Below are 18,632 nucleotides of genomic sequence, written 5' to 3' on the forward strand. Positions count from 1 at the left end.
GATTGATGAACAATACTAAAATGAAAAATAGTCCATATATATATTATGAAACAGATGTAGTATTTTATCAAGTAATGAGTGGCTAACAATTAGGCCTTCAACTTCACTTTCCTTTTTTACAATTCTATAATTATAATAAAGAGTAAAAGTATAGCAATCATAATAACATACACAATTTTGGCAAAATAAGATCTTCTCTACCTATATAATGGAAAGTGGAAACAAAAGTGAGTACAACCTTGTATGGTTGTATGCTCCATAAATTCTTAGAAACCAATAAGAAGTCGACAACATATTGACCCTAGATTTCCCAAATTTACCCCTTTAGTCCTTTACCATAATTTCCCTCTTCTTCAATATCTTTAACAAGCTCAACAACAACAACATCCATACTCTTCTGGAAATAACACTACCTTACCTTCTGTCTTACCCTTCACAAATAGAAACCAACCATGTTTTTTCATTGGTTCTTCCATTCTTCTTCTTTCTCTCTATCTTACCATAAAATCTAGCTACTATATACCATACACAAGTAATATAAGGTGTACTGTGTTTTTTTTTTCTGGAGAAAAAAACAATACCTTTCTATATATAATTAATATTTTTCATAAATATATAACCTATAAGTTTAGCAATATAATTAAGGAATCATTAGGAAAAATGGGGAGAGGAAAAGTGGAGTTAAAACGGATCGAAAATAAGATTAGTAGACAAGTAACATTCTCAAAGAGAAGATCTGGGTTGTTGAAGAAAGCTCATGAGATCTCTGTGCTTTGTGATGCTGAAGTTGCTTTGATTGTTTTTTCTACTAAAGGAAAGCTCTTTGAATATGCAAGCACTGATTCCAGGTTCACTCTACTTCTACAAATTTCATGCAATTTGTTTGTTTGTTTTCAAGTTTATAATAATGTAACTTTGATATATACTTTGAAATAAAGTTTATATACTATGTGTCTAGTTTAGAGATATTCAAATGTTTAGTGTGCTACATGTACATAGACGATCCAATATGAATTTTGGTGTATCGGTTTGTATTAGAGTTTAGAGATATACGGATGTACATATCTTGACTCAAACACAATATCGGTAATATCATATGAATTTTGGTGTTTCGGCTTGTAACAGAGTAATTCAGAGATCGATGTCCAGATGCACATATTTTTACTTAATTCTTAAACAACGGAGGACAATAATAGGGTGAATTTCATAGTTGTAATAGTTTTTGATAACATTAACACACTTTAATTGAGCTTGACATTTTTAATTAACCAATTTGAAATTACTTCTTCTTTTCTTCCATATTTTTTTTTTTTTCTCTTCATCTTTCTATTTTATTTATTTGAATAGAATTGAAAAATTCATTTATGATGGATGGGTTTGTAAAATCAAAGATTTTAAATCAAATACTTATGCTATATTGGTTATTTGATGTCAATAAAAGAATCTAATTGAAATTTAAGATATAATTTGCCTTAGCTTCTTAAGTAAGCTGAAACTCAGCATCTGATTTCACTAGTCTTACTCTTTAGTTAATCTTTTACTGCATGATTTTACTTTTTAGTACTACTAAAAATTTAACAGTAATTATAATATCATTATTATTCTTATTTTATTAACCATACTAGTACTACTTGATCCAGTGGATACGATCATTATTCACCAGTTTTATCCATTTATCTAGTTTTGCCAGACAATAGACATAACACGTCTCTGATTGGTCAAGTAAATTAGTAAAGGGCATAAAGATCTACAAAAAAAATTGTTATAGATAAACATTCTTTGGACGTTAGTCTTAATTACTATAATTTATTTAATTAATCTTGGATAATGAACTTAATCCAAATATTGTCAAAAACTTTGGCTAAGTCTCATGATCTTGAGCTGTGTGTGGGTTTTATGGGGCTCTTCCCCACTATGGTTTGCCACCCCTTAATAAACCTAGTACTACTTCATTTATTCTATATTATTTTTAATTTATTTATTTAAATAAATATATTATTATATTATTGAGGTTATATATATTCTTGATGAAACTTAGGGTTAGGGTCAAGTCCATCATCATATTATATGAAAAGGGCTGCTGATCGTCATTGTTATAAGTGAGGAGAATACAGCTAAGGCCTAAGGGTATTTTAACCTTGGAGATTGAAATTTTACATATAACTATAAAGCTTGAAAAAAGGAACCACGCAAATTATTGTTTAATATATTTACTGATCATGGTGAACATGGCTAGTTATTTATAAAATATGTACATAATATAATAACTTGAAGAACTAGGTTAAAATTTTCTTGTTGTTATTACTAAGATTATCATCTTCTCAGTCTAAATATAACAAACTAAACATAGTATTTGTTTATATATATATCTTCTTTTTAATTATCTTCTTATTCTAAATGTGGATGGTTGTGGTCAAGTAGTTAGATTGAAAGAGAATTATTTGTTTTATAACATAATAACAATTAATTTTGACAGTAATATTTCTACAATTTTTATCATATACTCGAATGTGTATCATGAGTATGGAACACCTAAGGCTATTATTTTGCTCATTGCTCATTTAAAATCTTCAAATTAGCATAATTACATAATAGGTAGAGTTTCAAATGATAAAAAAATAGTCTTGAATATACGATACACATGGTAGACCTTGATGTATGATGAATGTACTCCTAAGATTTCCTATCTAAGCATTTTTTAAGCATGTAACACAACCTTTAAGCTAACCCTACACCCACACTTCTAGAGTTCACTATTTGTAACCAAATGCTTTTACAGTATACCAATGTATATGGTTCACGACCCAAAACTATTTTATGTTCATTTCTCTTTGGAACTCCTTATTCCTCCTCATTTGCTTATTTTGGATTTATTGAATTGAGAAAATGAGCATGACTGGCATGTACTATACGCATAGTCCAACCAAATCATAATGCATACTAGAGATTTTAATTTTAACAATTTTGACCATCAATATTTATGTTCATCTTTATTGTAGATCGTTTTCTAAACGAGATCACTTTCATTTTAGGTTAGTATATATTTTTAATTAATTAAAAATTGAAATGAACAAATGTCATTTGGGTCCTTTTCTCATGATTTCCCCTAAATTTACACTAATCAATTAGCTTGAATTGAACTTATATGAGTTCGTCATCATAAAATGAACTTATCTAAACTAGTTAGCCCTTAATTTTGTTTAACGTTATTTATAATTGTGCGTTTATGGACATATTAGTCTTAAAACTACACTATTGTAACGTAATCTAAACGTTCAAGCTTTAATGTTAACTCATATGAACTTCTTAGGGTGTGTTAGCTTTACTCGAGTTTCACTTATCTTAACTTATCTTATTTTGACATATCGATCATAAAGTTGTATCTATTTGAATTTATTGTGGTTGTAACTAGATCATTAGGTACCCCTAAATAGTCTCGAATAGAATTGATTTGAACTTAACTTTTTGAAAGTTTTTTATCCACCTCATACTTAACTTATATGAACTAATATCCTTAAAATTAATTCATCATACCTCCATTTTACAACTGATACAACATAGCTAGAAAAGTGTCACATGAACCAAGGAATACAAGAGAGATTGAATAAAAATTGTCTTTGTTGCTCATGTGATTAAGAATAAATCAATAGTTTTGTATTTGATAAAATAGAGCACATGGGGTAGATTGGAGGGGTAGGTGATGGCACAAATGTCTTTTCACATAAAAAACCTTACCAAACAAAGAAATGTCACAAGTAGTATAGAAAAAAAAAGCGAAATACAATATGTAGCATGCATTGTGAAAATGAATGTAGTAATGAACTTTTATTATCCAATACCACTGGTGGAACAAGATTTTCTATGAATTAATTTTTGAGGGAGAAATATCTGTAAATAAGTTTTGTTTATTTGGTTTGGTTTCTTGCAAGAAAAGAAAAAGAAAAGGTTAGAAATGGAAGAGAGAGTATGAAAGGGAGGAGGGAAACAAGATAGTAAGAAATATGAAGGATAATCTATACAAATATTTTAAAAGGCGTTTCCATCAAAGGAACGGTGTCACGTGACATTCTTGTTAAGCTTATATTACGGTTGTCTATGATCTCATCTAAAAATATTAACAACGTGTAGCTACTAGGAATTGAACTTATGACCTTTGAAATAAAATGTGAGAGTTAACCACCAATAATCCACTTTCAATTTCAATGTTTAATGTTTCAAAGTAAAACGTAATAAAGTTTCATAATTATATGTAACTACAAGGACATAGATAAGTTTTTTTGATTTCTAACACTTCTATTGATGTAATAACAATCTCTTTCCCCTATCTAATTGAAATTGTTACTTTTATCCCCAATTTCTTTGAACTTACTTGAAAACAATTTATCATGTCATAACGTCCATTATTTTTCCAATTTCGTACTAGACTGAAAATTACGAAAAACTAATAATGAATAATATATATTTGATAATTTTAACTATCACGGAGCATTGCCCGGGCCAAAATACTAGTGTAATATTCATTACTTGGAATATGATGCCATTCTTTAGAAACCACACAAAAACTAATAATTTTGCAAACCATCTTTTACTCGAATTTCCTATCGACCTAACACTCTTAAAATGAAAAGACAAGAGCTTTAGTACTACGCAATACAGTTTGTATTCATCTTTTTATCTTGATGTTGCAAGACATATTTTATTTTCTCTCTCACACATTCTTGACTATAGCTTCGTTGGTAAAGCTTAGGATTTATTTAGTATCCATGAACTAAAATGAGTCACTTCTAGTCTTTAATCTAGTGTGGTATGCGACTATTACCAAAATAATCTAGTTAGTACTTAGTCCCATATCCGCATATTAGTAACCAAGCTTGCTTGGCGGAGGTAGTGGGAATTCACCTTGTGATTTGGAGTCACAAGTCCGAACCCTTCTAACCACTTATGCTTGGGAGGAGAGATTTCCTTATATCCCCTCTATTCACAGGCGCTAACATGTATAGCTAGGGTCCTTCTTCTTACCAAAGGGTCAATGAAGGCAAAAAAAATAAAAAAATCCACATATTAGTATCAACAACTAATATTTATAGCAGATAAAGTTTATACATAGATAATCTGGCGAGTAAATGACAAAGTTTAAGAAACTATTTATTTTAGTATATAGTATCATATATTATATGGTACTTAGAATGTAAAGAATAAGTTTCAATTGAGCTAGTGACAACAATGGTAGGACATATTTTATATGACGACGAGTATTTATAGACAATGACAAATTTGAGTATTGGCATATTCCTTTCAACCCCCTCCACCCAAAAGAACACAAGGCTATTTTTATATAATTATATGTAGAGGACTATGGTTAATCATTGTATATGTAGAGAGAGATAGTGTTCAATTTACTTATGATGAAGTATAAGCTTTTCAATAATGGCATAAAATTGGCGCAAGTAAGGTAATTTAGGTGGTAAAGCCTAATAAGCACTATATCTGACTTCAAATTTTATCTACAAATGGAATATCCTAAGAATACGGAACAAAATCAATGAAATAATAAAGGTGAGAAAAACAATAAAGATGAACAAACAAAGAACACAAGAATTTATGTGGTTCAGTCAAATTTGACCTACGTTCACAGATGGGAGATTAGAGCTTCTTCAATGTAATGGAGGAAAACCAGAGAGAATAATACAAGGAGTCCTAAAATTACTAGAGGCTAAAAGTGTTTCAAAGTTGTGTGTTAAATAGTGAACACTAGGAAGCCCTTCACATAAAGAACCACATACAAAACCCTAAAAGATAAATCAGAAAACTGGAATAAGTCAAAACGCATAGTCGCTGAGTCGCCCGATCGGGCGGCAAAATTCTACCAATCTGCTAACGTCTCAGAACCGGCCGGGCAACGTCCGTCCGATCGTAATTGGCGAGGACGCCCGATCGGGCGGGGGTGCGAAAACAGAATCTGACGAATTTTGACGAGTTCAAGGCACCAAACTTTAACAGTTCTAGCTAATCAACAACCCACTTCACCTCACACATCATGGGATATAAAAATTTGTATAAAGCACTATGACTTCTAAGAGAATGGTTAATTATTTATGTAATGTAGGACATACATACAATTGTTGCGATATATATTAGCCTTAATATGGCCTTACACTTTTTGGTCTCTTTCTAAATATTACTTATATACTTGTATAATTTTAATTCAGCAAACATCTTTCTCTTTGTGGCAGCAGCATGGAAAGAATCCTGGAAAGGTATGAGAGGTACTGTTATGCAGAGAGACAGCTTGTAGCAACTGATTCAGAGGGCCAACAAGAGGTATATTATAGTGGACTAGTACTATGATGTTCATGTCAACCTCAACTAGATCTTCTTACCTTAATTTGTGCAAATATGTGTCTTTACAATATACTGAAGGGTTATGTTTAGCTTCCATGACCACTTTTTTTAACATATACTAGTAGAACATTATTTTTTAGATGTTCCATATAGTAATAAAACTATAGCTTTTATGTACGGTGTATGTTGCACTACTGTTTGCCTAGTATGTGTAGGTAATTAGGTATGTATCCATGCAAACAGTGTGCTCCAAGCCTTGCTTAGCTTGGTGTAGTTAAATGCAGTTGACGAGCTTGTAACTTTGAAGTCACAACATTGAACACTCTTGGGGGGTAGGGATTTCTTTAATTTTATTTTTCTCTACTTCTAAGTGTCTGGCTCGCAAATACTAAATCCAAAACTGCGAAGGTTGAGGCCTAGTTAGAGTCCTTGGTAGCAAGTTTAAAAAAAAATCAAATAGTAGATTAATTTTTCTTTTTGGTAAAAGTAAGAATAGTCATGGTGTGTTCTCTTCACCTAAGTAAAAATTATTTCCAACATCGATACAGTTTGATTAGGACTTAGGGTGCGTTCTGTTCAACTTAAAAAATTAAGTTTCAGGTCCAATAAGTTCAGATAAGTTCAGATAAGTTGCAATAAGGTCTAATAAGTTCAATAAGTTCCAATAAGGTCTAATAAGGTCCAATAAGTTCCAATCAAGTGCAATAAGTTCCAATCAGGTGCAATAAGTTCCAATCAGGTCTAATAAGGTCCAATAAGTTCCAATCAGGTCTAATAAGGTCTAATAAGGTCCAAATAGTCAATGTTTAATAAACATTTGTATTATTGTCCACTATTTTGTTATTCATAATTTCATATCACTATTAGCGGATTATGTTATTATTAGAATTTTAATTAAAGTACCACAATGATTATATAGTATTATACTTGTATTAGTGTCTATTATTTTACTATTTATTTGTATTATGTCTATTATTTTATTATTTATTTATATTATGTTTATTATTTTATTATTCATATTACTATTAGCTGATTATGTTATTATTAGAATTTTTTATTAAAGAACCACAATGTATAATATTATACTTGTATTATTGTCTATTATTTGATTATTCATATTGCTATTGAATAATATTATAATCATGGTCAAATAATTAAGGTTAACAATAATAATAATAATAATAATTATAATTACAATATTTTGCAATTCATTTTTAAATAACTAGAGATAACATTTTTTCGTTACTAATAACTATGAAAGATATAAATGTTATCAATTAATTGCTTCATTATCATCACTGGAGTATCTTTCTTTTGCTCATCTTAGATTAGTAACTACTAATATTTTATAAAATTAATTTTTTGATTTTCTACTAGTGTTTTATAAAATTAAAACAACACTATTAGATATATTAGTGATGAAAGTTATGTATAGGCAAATATATAAATAGTAATTTTTTTGTTAAATTAATTATCATAAGAGATAATTAATAATCATTATTTTTAAAGGACGAATTATAATAATTATTATTCCATAAAAAATTTTGAGGGGTAGTATTTACGTTAGTGGTAATATTTATGTTATTCATGGTCAATGTTTTTGTCTAATAAGGTCAAATAAGTTTCAATCAAGTTCAATAAGGTCTAATAAGTTTCAATCAGGTCCAATAAGGTTTAATAAGTTTCAATCAGGGTCAATAAGTTCCAATAAGGTCCAATAAGGTCAATCAGGTTCAATCAGGTCCAATAAGTTCCAATCAGGTTCAATCAGGTCCAATAAGTTGAATCAGGTCCAATCAGGTCCAATCAGGTTTAATAAGTTCCAATAAGTTCAGTTCAGGTTCAATAAGTTCAGTTCAGATAAGTTCCAATAAGTTCAGGTCCAATAAGTTGAATAGAACGCACCCTAAGCGTGTTCATAAGGTGTAAATATAAGGTGAAATCAGGATTAATTAGGTCAAATCCGCTCTAATGAGTTAAATTTTGATTACTGATGAAAGTTAATCTAGAAAATTCTAGATAGGTCATGTAATGTAAGGAAAAATCTTATATGCATTTCTTAAATTGTCTAGAAAAATCTTGTAAAATATCTATGTAAAAAAATCTAAGTTTAGAATATTTGAGTATGTGTTAGAAATATCAAGGTCTAGAAAAATCTAGAAATTAAGGTACAACAACTATAAATATGTTGTATGTGTATGAGTTAAAATGGAGCTCAAAAGTGGGAGAGCCAAACAAAGTGAGCTCCACACAAAATATTAGGAAAGGTAGAAACAAAGGGTTCTACCAAGGTGAATGAGAGACATGAGCTCTCACAAACACACTTGTACAATTGATTATCAATGAAAATGCAATTTTATAATACTATTCGGGTCTATCAAAACTCCCGCGTGCGCCACATATTCTATCAATTACTTTAAGTGAAAACTTTATGAGTTGGATTTAAGATTTGGAATTTACGGGAGCAAAGAGATAACCTACATTAACAGTCGAGTCAGCTGCTCTATTAGTTTATCTATTTACATGACTGATATCACATTCACCGGAATTGCTGAGTAACTAGCTAACATGTGGAACTTCATCTACGGCGGTAACCATTTTTGTATGACCACGTTGATAATGAGAAGGTTATTCTGGCAGATCATGTCACTCGAAAATCGACATGTTTCATAGAAAGCACTAGCAGACTAGTTTACAAAGTCACTAATGAATGAATAATTCACGTTTATGTCGTATAACTATTTCATCTACCACATCTTTCACATATCACTGTGGCTAATCTTTAAATTAGATCAAATGGAGTTTTTTCAGTGTTATTCCGACACCTTCATTTACCTCAAAAACGAGTTGTCGTATCGTGTTCAACACACTTTACTTGGATACTTCATTTTACAAAATAGTCAAGTCGAACGCTTGAACACCTATATCCGAATAGACACTCAATCCGTGTCTGAATTAATAACATAACATTTTACTGATTTGTTTGAATCTATTATATGTATGCTCTTAATAGGGAAGCTGGGCTATGGAATACCCAAAGCTTGTCTCCAAACTTGAAGTCCTGCAAAGGAACATGAGGTATGTAGCAAAAGTTCCTACACTATATATTATCTTTCCTATATTAGTAGTTTTCTGTCAGTAGACCGCATAATAACTTTCACTTACCTCGTATATATATATATATAATGTCTGCAATCTGGACTGTTCACATAATCACATTACACCCAGTAAAAACTTTCTACTGACAAAGTTTAGCACAGTTTGTGAAATCAGCTATCTGTTCCTTTTTTTATGACAACAAACTATCTGTTCCTTAATATAACTATAGAAGTACATGTAATATTAATACTGATTATTGAATACATTTATCTTGCTCATTGAAGCATTATCCTTTGTCTTTTATACATTGTATGCTTTTTTTTTTCCATGGTTACTGTTTCTCATTGAAGCATTATCCTTTGTCTTTGTATGCTTTTTTTTTCCATGGTTACTTGTTGGGTTTAGGCAGAATATTCGATTATGTTATAGCAAATGCTAAAAAGATAATACGAATTAACAACAAGGTTACAAGACAGTTTATCTGTGGTTCGCTAATAATGTGTTAATATAGTTACTTCAAAAGCAATTTTATTTAGTTTTGAGAATGCCTAGCTAGACTGCCTGCTGCACGCAACTCAAAAAGAGTTTATATGATACTCTTAGGGGTCGTTTGGTTCAAAATAAGGAATGGAAAGGGAATGGAATGAGATGAAAGGATGGAATGGAAATGGAATGTGTTACTTTAGACACTTGTTTGTTTTGATGTAGAAATGGAATCATTGGCCTAATGACTCCCTTACTTTTTGTTTCCTATGGTGTGAGGAGGGTTTCAAGATGGGGGAATCAAAATTGGGCTAGTAAGGGAGTGAAAAAAATGGATCACCCAACCAAACATAAAATAAGGAAGTGTTTTACCTCAATCCGTTTCCAAGCCTAAAATATTTCCAACCAAACGGAGCCTTAGAATACATATGTAAGCCTAAATAAAAATATAAGTCCAATTCATGTTGAATCACTTGAAGTGCGATATTTAAGGCATCCCAGCATAGAACTAAGAACTCATATTAAGTACATATGTTTCTTAATAGATGCATCATATTGACTCCGCATACTTGCAAATGCATATATTTATAGATTAGTAATTAAAGATGGTCAAAGTTGACATCTAAATAGTGTAAAAAGTCAATATGATGCATCTATTAGTAAAACAAAGGGATAACGTGTAATTACCAATAGTAGTTCTATAAGATCTCAAATTTTTGTTTTATAGTAAAGAGATTGACCAGTTAAATCAGATGCTTCCCAAGATAACCCTTACTACTTGGCTAATACTGAACCCCTTAAACCACAATGCGAAGGATATGTCATTTTGTCATCTAAGTTTACCACCATCATCTTTGCTTTTTCCGTCGAGTCCGGATTCTCTAGAGTTTTAGTCTAACACTGTCACAACTCACACAGTCTTGCAACAACAGTTTGTGCATAATCAAAATCCAAAAACAACAACACTTTGAACTGCATATATTTAATAATGTAATCTCTTCACCTCACTAGTGAGTTTTTTTAAGGGCCAAATATCATTTTAGAAAGTGTACTATTTCTTTCAAATATGTGGTATTAATTTAATAATGCACCTTTTAGGGTGCGTTCTGTTCAACTTAAAAAATTAAGTTTCAGGTCCAATAAGTTCAGATAAGTTCAGATAAGTTCAGATAAGTTGCAATAAGGTCTAATAAGTGCAATAAATTCCAATAAGGTCTAATAAGGTCCAATAAGTTCCAATCAGGTGCAATAAGTTCCAATCAGGTGCAATAAGTTCCAATCAGGTGCAATAAGTTCCAATCAGGTGCAATAAATTCCAATCAGGTCTAATAAGGTCCAATAAGTTCCAATCAGGTCTAATAAGGTCCAATAAGGTCCAAATAGTCAATGTTTAATAAACATTTGTATTATTGTCCACTATTTTGTTATTCATAATTTCATATCACTATTAGCGGATTATGTTATTATTAGAATTTTAATTAAAGTACCACAATGATTATATAGTATTATACTTGTATTAGTGTCTATTATTTTATTATTTATTTGTATTATGTCTATTATTTTATTATTTATTTGTATTATGTCTATTATTTTATTATTCATATTACTATTAGCTGATTATGTTATTATTAGAATTTTTTTATTAAAGTACCACAATGTATAGTATTATACTTGTATTATTGTCTATTATTTGATTATTCATATTGCTATTGAATAATATTATAATCATGGTCAAATAATTAAGGTTAACAATTATAATAATTATTATAATTATAGTTATGTATAAGCAAATATATAAATAGTAATCTTTTTGTTAAATTAATTATCATAAGAGATAATTAATAATCATTATTTTTTAAAGGACGAATTATAATAATTATTATTCCATAAAAAAATTTGAGGGGTAGTATTTACGTTAGTGGTAATATTTATGTTATTCATGGTCAATATTTTTGTCTAATAAGGTCAAATAAGTTTCAATCAGGTTCAATAAGGTTTAATAAGTTTCAATCAGGTCCAATAAGGTCTAATAAGTTTCAATCAGGGTCAATAAGTTCCAATAAGGTCCAATAAGGTCAATCAGGTTCAATCAGGTCCAATAAGTTCCAATCAGGTTCAATCAGGTCCAATAAGTTGAATCAGGTCCAATCAGGTTTAATAAGTTCCAATAAGTTCAGTTCAGGTTCAATAAGTTCAGTTCAGATAAGTTCCAATAAGTTCAGGTCCAATAAGTTGAATAGAATGCACCCTTAGTTCTTTCTTCTCATGATTAGAGCGTATTTCAGGCACTATGTAGGTGAAGATGTTGATACTATGAGCCTCAGAGAACTCCAACATCTGGAGCAGCAGCTTGACATAGCTCTTAAGCGAATAAGAAGCAAGAAGGTAATTAGTTTATATACATTTATGTTAATATCTAAAGTATAACATCTACTAATTGTTGCTTAATAAAACTAATCAGATCTCTTTGGATTCTTAATTGCAGAATCAACTGATGCATGAATCCATATCTCAGCTCCACAAAAAAGTGTGCTAAAATCCTTCAATATTTGTCTTGATTTTTTCTGAGAGGAATGAATGAATGAAAACAGTTCACTAACAAGCATATTTGACAGGAAAAAACAATGCAGGAGCAAAACAATCAACTAACAAAACTGGTATTTACAACTCATAACTTTCATCTTTTTTTACTATTGATATTATACTTGTATTATATCATAGTATTAATGTTATCTGTATACATGATTAACATGTAATAGATGAAGGAGACTGACAAAAAAGTAAGGGAGCAACAAATAGAACAGCAAAACCCTAGTCAAGGATTCCTGCTACCAGAGTCACATCCATTTGCATTTCCTTCTCTTTCCATTGGGTAAGTAACTTACTTTTTCTCCTAGCACACATGAAAAATGAGATACTGAAAAAGAAATTTATCCATTTTTTTGACTATATGGTTGATTGCATACGACCCAACTCGTTTGGTAGACGTCTGATAGTTAATGGTTATGTGCTTATTCATAAATTTGTAAAGAAAGTTATAGGTACTGACATCATAACTTTATTATAAAAATACATATAACATCACCACCAATCATATGATGGAGAGGTTGTAGCTTAATGAAGAATCATCCCGAGTTAAGGCATTGTCCAGGGTTCGAATCCTTATCACAATAGTATGTTCGGGAATTTACTTATGGTTGTTTAGTTTTGTATCTAGCTTTCTGAGCTGGTGTGCCCTACAGACTAGTAGCCTAGCAGGGGTCGAATTGGTCTTCGGACCAATTATCTTTCCTAATAATAAAAAAAATCACCATCAATCATATGCACGTTAACATTTTCATTTGCAATCATCACCAAGAATCATATGCATGTTAACATTATCACCGCAAATTAACAAAAAATGAGTTATTAGTTATAGTATAATGTCTAATTTTGATAATAAAAGAAGGTATATTACAAGATTAAGTCTCTTTCTATTTGGTGGAAGAAAAAGTCCTTACTTTTATGGGAAAAGTAAAGTAATAGTTTTTTTAAAAAAAAAATGAATAGAACAATACAATAAAAGTTCAGAAATTTATTAATGTGTTTTGTTTGTTCATGCACCATGAAATGATACAGAGGTGCTTACCATGAAATGAGAGCATTACAGATTGAGGAAACCAACCATCATCAAGCTGAAGGTCCATCATCAACAAACACCAATATTCCAGCTTGGATGTTTACTAATGTTGGTGAATAAAGAAGATTTTACTGGAGTTAATCAATCAAATGCTCTATGAATTCAGTTCTCTAATTATAAAGGAAAAGGCTGATTTTAATGAGCTATATATTATATATTATAATTATATGTGTCCTATTAATTTGTAAATCATATTAGGAGTAAAACATAAGATTAATGATGTTTGGTTGCTACTACTACCAAACAACCTCATGATAAAAGTACGGCCTAGTAGTATATTTTGTTATCTCTTCATGATTATTAGTATGTAATTGGTGTATATGCAGGAGAAATCATATTATCTTTAGATTTCGTTTTTGAAGAGACAGTCTCACGTTAGTGTTAACGTGAGACGAACTGTAATCATGCTGATATCACGCGCGTGCATCAAACTAGCAGCGGAATTAGTTAAGCGCGTTTGGATGAATTATTTAAGCGCTGAAGTATATTAGTTAAACGATGAAATATATTAGCTAAACGATGAAATATATTAGTTAAGCGCTAAAGTATATTAGTTAAACGATGAAATATTTTAGTTAAGTGCTAAAATATACTAGTTATATCATATAAACCATAACGCATTTTATTGGTCCTAATTTCACTATCATGCATAAATCATTATCTCTTTCTTCTCTAATATATCAAGACGCCCTAAAAGCGACATCGATTTCCTCATCCATTATCCTTTGTCTAAAACTTGAATTTGTTGTTTAATTTGAATATAAGTAACATATGAGCACGAGTTTGAGTTTGTAATGACAATGTCGTCCACAAACACTTACTTTGTTGTTGTTTCACCTGACAAGATGTCTATCATATTTGAAGTGAAAAAAAAGTTTGACACAAATATATCCATCATAAAGGGTAATATATACTGTCCATGATCAGTCGATAACTTGCACTTGCAAAAACTTTGAAGAAACGCGTCAGATCGCTTTTGGTACCAAAAATTTAACTTTTCATTTGAAAGTTTAACTTTTTATATGGAAAACATAACTAATACCTAAATGTTGTTAGTTATTAATTTATTCGTAATAGTTAAATACATAAGGTAAATACATGCAGTATTGTTATATTTTCATGTCTTAAGAATCATGCACATGCAATCAATCATGCACATGCGTTTAATCACAACAATACCACATAGGTACATGTACAAAAGGTGGACTAGATTTGCAAATTAAGAGCGAGGTGTTAAAAAGAGAAATGGATAGAGAAATCTCTGGAGCAGTTACAAATTAAACAACGTAACCCCATGGCGATATGAAACCGCAATAAAGTTCTACAATCTCATTCTTTAAAGTTAAGATATTGAAGATGCAAGAAAGGTAATACAAGAAATCTACGAAAATATTGATGCAAGTATAAACAAAGTCTTAACTACAAAACCAATTGTAGAAGAACAATGCTCATCAAGTACAACTACATTTGTTATTTTAGATCCGGATCGTCCAAAAACAAACGGAAGAAGTGTAATGAAGAAAATCATTTTGAGAAGACTATAAAAACAAATTCCAAAAAACAAACTAAAATTGGTACAATTACTCCAAATGGTAGGTTGTTTTAAGTTCTTTTTGAAGGTTATCTTTTGTATTTGACATTATTTATAAAAAAAGTTATTTCTTCGTTTATATTGGAAATTACATAATGCTCAATAGATCTTAACTAATTATAGAACAACACTAACTAATAAATTGGATATGTGAACTAAAAAATAATGTAAGTCTACATATAGATTACCAGCACTAGACTATTGTGCTAAAATACTTAATTAATTGCCAAAAATATTAACTAATTCATCAAAAATATTAGCGTGAGAACTCGTGAGACGTTGTCTGTTTTTAAAAAGCATATATCTCCTGGAGTTGTGTTATCTTTATGATAATTTTGAGGCCTTGGATAGTTGAACAACCATGCAGTAAAGAAAAATTTGCTTTTACTATTTTTCTCAGTAATTGATGGAGTTTGACATGTTTATGATCATTTATAGTTTGTACCTCAAAATATTTAGCTACCTTTTATTCACAATTTTTTTTTTCAAAAAGCTACCTTTTAAAAAATAAACTAGTTATTGAGCCCAGACATGTTCCGGGTAAGAAAAATTTTCAATTAGTCATAGTGTACTTTAAAATAATAACACTAAATGCCAATTGATCTAGTGGTTAAGACTTTAGTTTATGAACTTGAGGTTACTGAATCAAAACTTATACTATGCAATTTCTAATTTTTTTTTTAGTGTACATGAATTATATGAAGTAAAATACTCATAAGGAGAGTGCCACATGGCTCCGTTCCTTGTTTAGGAATGTCTTTTAATATATTTATATAGATTTCATAAAACTACCTCTTATAGTAAATTCTTTTTTAAAAACCACTTAACGATTTCTAATTTCTAAAAACCTATACTATCTAATTTATAATTTTTTTAGTGTACATGGATTGTATGAAGTAAAATACTCAAAAGGTGAGTGCCATATGGCACTATTCCTTGTTTAGGGACGTCTTTTAATATATTTATATAGATTTCATAAAACTACCTCTTACAGTAAATTCTTTTTTTAAAACCACTTAATGATTTTGGTTATGTTTGACAGTTAAAATGAGGTTTTAATTTGACAATCATGTGCTATTCACATTAGCACGTTACCAAACTAATGTAGTTGACCCACAACGAGTTTGCTGGTCATTCCAGACGGAAGAGAGTTGTACTACGACAAGGTTGTGGGTCATTTGAGAGGGAGGAAAGCTCCTGGAAATGTACTCATATAAGTAGCACGTGATGGTCAAACCTCGTTTTAACGGTCAAACTTAACTAAAACAGTTAATTGGTAGTGTTTTGTAATGACTTTAATTAGCTTTAAAAGGTAGTTTTATGAAAATAATAATTTGAAAGGTAGTTTTTTTATAATAAAAAATTCCTTATTGTTGTTATTTTTTTGAGGGGAATTCGTTATTATTATTGTAGTCACCTTGATTATTGTTATGCTTCGACTATCTACTTATAACTTGCTAGCTAGTTCTTGCGATGAGATTTGGAGATGTGCGGAATTGTTGATGCACATTGGCTAGTTGGCTTGCTCATGGAACTCGTCATGATAAACCAATGAAATTTTTGTGGTTTTAAAACTTATACTTCTTCCATACTGTAATAAGTAAAACACTATTTTGTAATATTTTGTAAAGATTTGATTTTCATCTCGCGAAGAACAATCTACTTGCCATCAAACTACTTTGATACAATCCAAGACTAAACTGTATGTATATACACGAAGTTAATGATTTTTCCTAATTTGGAATTATTTTTACAGCTTTAACTAAAATATAATAATTAGAGCTATTTATTATCCTCAATTTGAGCAATGGAGCACATTATAATGTTTTGATTAGGTAATTACGTTGGAATGCCTTGAATATGTAATTTGGCGCTTCGAACAACCCAATCGGGGCAATACTCTTCCTTTTTCTATCTTGGGCCCTATTTTTTTGGCCTATTATGTTTAGACCAATAGAGGAGGTACCAATTAATCCTTTTAGTTAACTTTTGCCTCCATAGTCTGTTTTTAGTACTCGCTCTCCTCAAAGATAATAAAAACGAATCTCTTTTGCCTATGGCTTGTGGACGTACATAACACATTATACGTTAAATTCATTTTGTCGATTGTCATTTAATTCTTTGTTGCTTTATTGCTTTCGTTATAACATATCACAAGAATTTTTTTGACATTGGGCTCAAAACATGGTTACATCTTGTTAGTACAAAAATGAGTCCGAAACAAAAGATTGGCTAAAAAGGCCCAAAACCCCTGTCCACAGACTTAGTCGACCCTCACGGTCTCACACTCAAGCTCTTCCTCCTTAACCCGGCGGCCAAGCCCACCTCCTCTCACGCGCCAGTCTCTAGCGGACTAGTCATCCCCAAGTAGCGGCTCCGCGCACACGGCTCTCCGTTGTTGGTCCTTAATCAAGAACAGGTGTAGCCGTATAGGATAGGAACGGGTTCTCAATATATATCAGTGTCGAGAATCCGACTCGGATACTTGGACTTTGAATCACGCGTCTAAATAAGATAGCTTTTACTCTCTCGACTCTCCCTCGTGGTGATAGTCATTTTTTACCCTGCTGTCATATTTCCTACTTTTGCATAGTCGTAGAATGACACTTCTTTTTCTGTGGTGCAATTGAGATTTGAGAGTCGTATACCTAATGACACTTCTTTATCCTTCCCAGTAAATAAATTTGTTGATTGTTCACTTGTGAATTTACAGCCGGTATCGAATTCTTGAACATTTTATGAGAAATTAGACAAGTCGTTATCACAAGAAAACTATACAAGATCGTCGGACCCCTCGAAAAATGTTGAATCAAGAAACAACAAGACAATCAAAGGCACACAGAATTATCATAATTTCTTGAAAGTAAGATTTTTTTTGTTTTTTTTTTGGTTCGATATGCGTCTGATTGAATTTCATCCTCCGTTACAGATGTTGTACGACTATTAATAAAAAGGTGTTTTTATTAGGGTTGTTGAATGTCGGATATTGAATCGGATCTGATTCGAAAATTTTGGATCGGTTGAATTGCAATCCGAATCCGATCCGAAATTTTCGGATTGGGCACCGGATTTTCGGATCGGGTCGTTGACATTTTTGAAAAATTCTGATCCGTATTTAATCTGAAAATCCAATATTTTCTCAGAGATTCGATCTGAAATATCCGAAATTTTGAATCGACGGATTTTTTCATCGGATATTTCTTAACGCCCTAGTTTTCATAGCCATGACTCGATATATGTCCTTTTTTTACTCTTGCTTAAAGACATTACTCGAGTTTTGAATATTTTATATGTAATTGTGCCTAGTAGGTTGGTCCATCTAGTAGAACCTTTTTAGGTTAGCCCCACGTCAAAGCCAGTTCAGGAAAGTGAGATTTTCTATAATGCCAGTTTAGCAAAGTGAGACATCTCCAATATATCATACGCATGATACATTCG

At 30.9% G+C, this 18,632-nt stretch overlaps 1 protein-coding gene and 1 long non-coding RNA gene across 3 annotated transcripts; both read left to right on the top strand.

Moving 5' to 3' along the window:
• The first annotated feature begins 247 nt into the window (after positions 1–247).
• On the top strand, positions 248–13,949 carry LOC104883896 (truncated transcription factor CAULIFLOWER A). Of its 2 annotated transcripts, none has more exons than XM_048639445.2 (8): positions 248–848; positions 6,234–6,321; positions 9,356–9,420; positions 12,210–12,309; positions 12,410–12,451; positions 12,540–12,581; positions 12,684–12,796; positions 13,543–13,949. In XM_048639445.2, the coding sequence occupies exons 1-8, from the start codon at positions 661–663 to the stop codon at positions 13,661–13,663; spliced, it is 759 nt and encodes a 252-aa protein (XP_048495402.1). In that variant the 5' UTR covers positions 248–660; the 3' UTR covers positions 13,664–13,949. The 2 variants fall into 2 exon arrangements, with proteins under 2 accessions (XP_048495402.1, XP_048495403.1); XM_048639446.2 differs by having other exon boundaries at positions 251–848; positions 6,237–6,321.
• On the top strand, positions 9,446–11,513 carry LOC130590409 (uncharacterized). The gene is made up of 2 exons (XR_008968319.1): positions 9,446–11,187; positions 11,248–11,513. It is a non-coding gene; the product is annotated as an uncharacterized LOC130590409 (long non-coding RNA).
• Positions 13,950–18,632: the final 4,683 nt, after the last annotated feature.

Source organism: Beta vulgaris, chromosome 2 (genome assembly GCF_026745355.1).
Source record: "Beta vulgaris subsp. vulgaris cultivar EL10 chromosome 2, EL10.2, whole genome shotgun sequence".
NCBI classification, from domain to species: Eukaryota; Viridiplantae; Streptophyta; class Magnoliopsida; order Caryophyllales; family Amaranthaceae; genus Beta; species Beta vulgaris.

Excerpts from the sequence above, each read along its gene's own strand:
- LOC104883896 (XM_048639445.2), top strand. The coding sequence starts at position 661 with ATGGGGAGAGGAAAAGTGGAGTTAAAACGGATCGAAAATAAGATTAGT. Across the intron at positions 849-6,233 it reads TATGCAAGCACTGATTCCAG|CAGCATGGAAAGAATCCTGG; the intron begins GTTCACTCTACT and ends TCTTTGTGGCAG. Across the intron at positions 9,421-12,209 it reads GTCCTGCAAAGGAACATGAG|GCACTATGTAGGTGAAGATG; the intron begins GTATGTAGCAAA and ends AGCGTATTTCAG.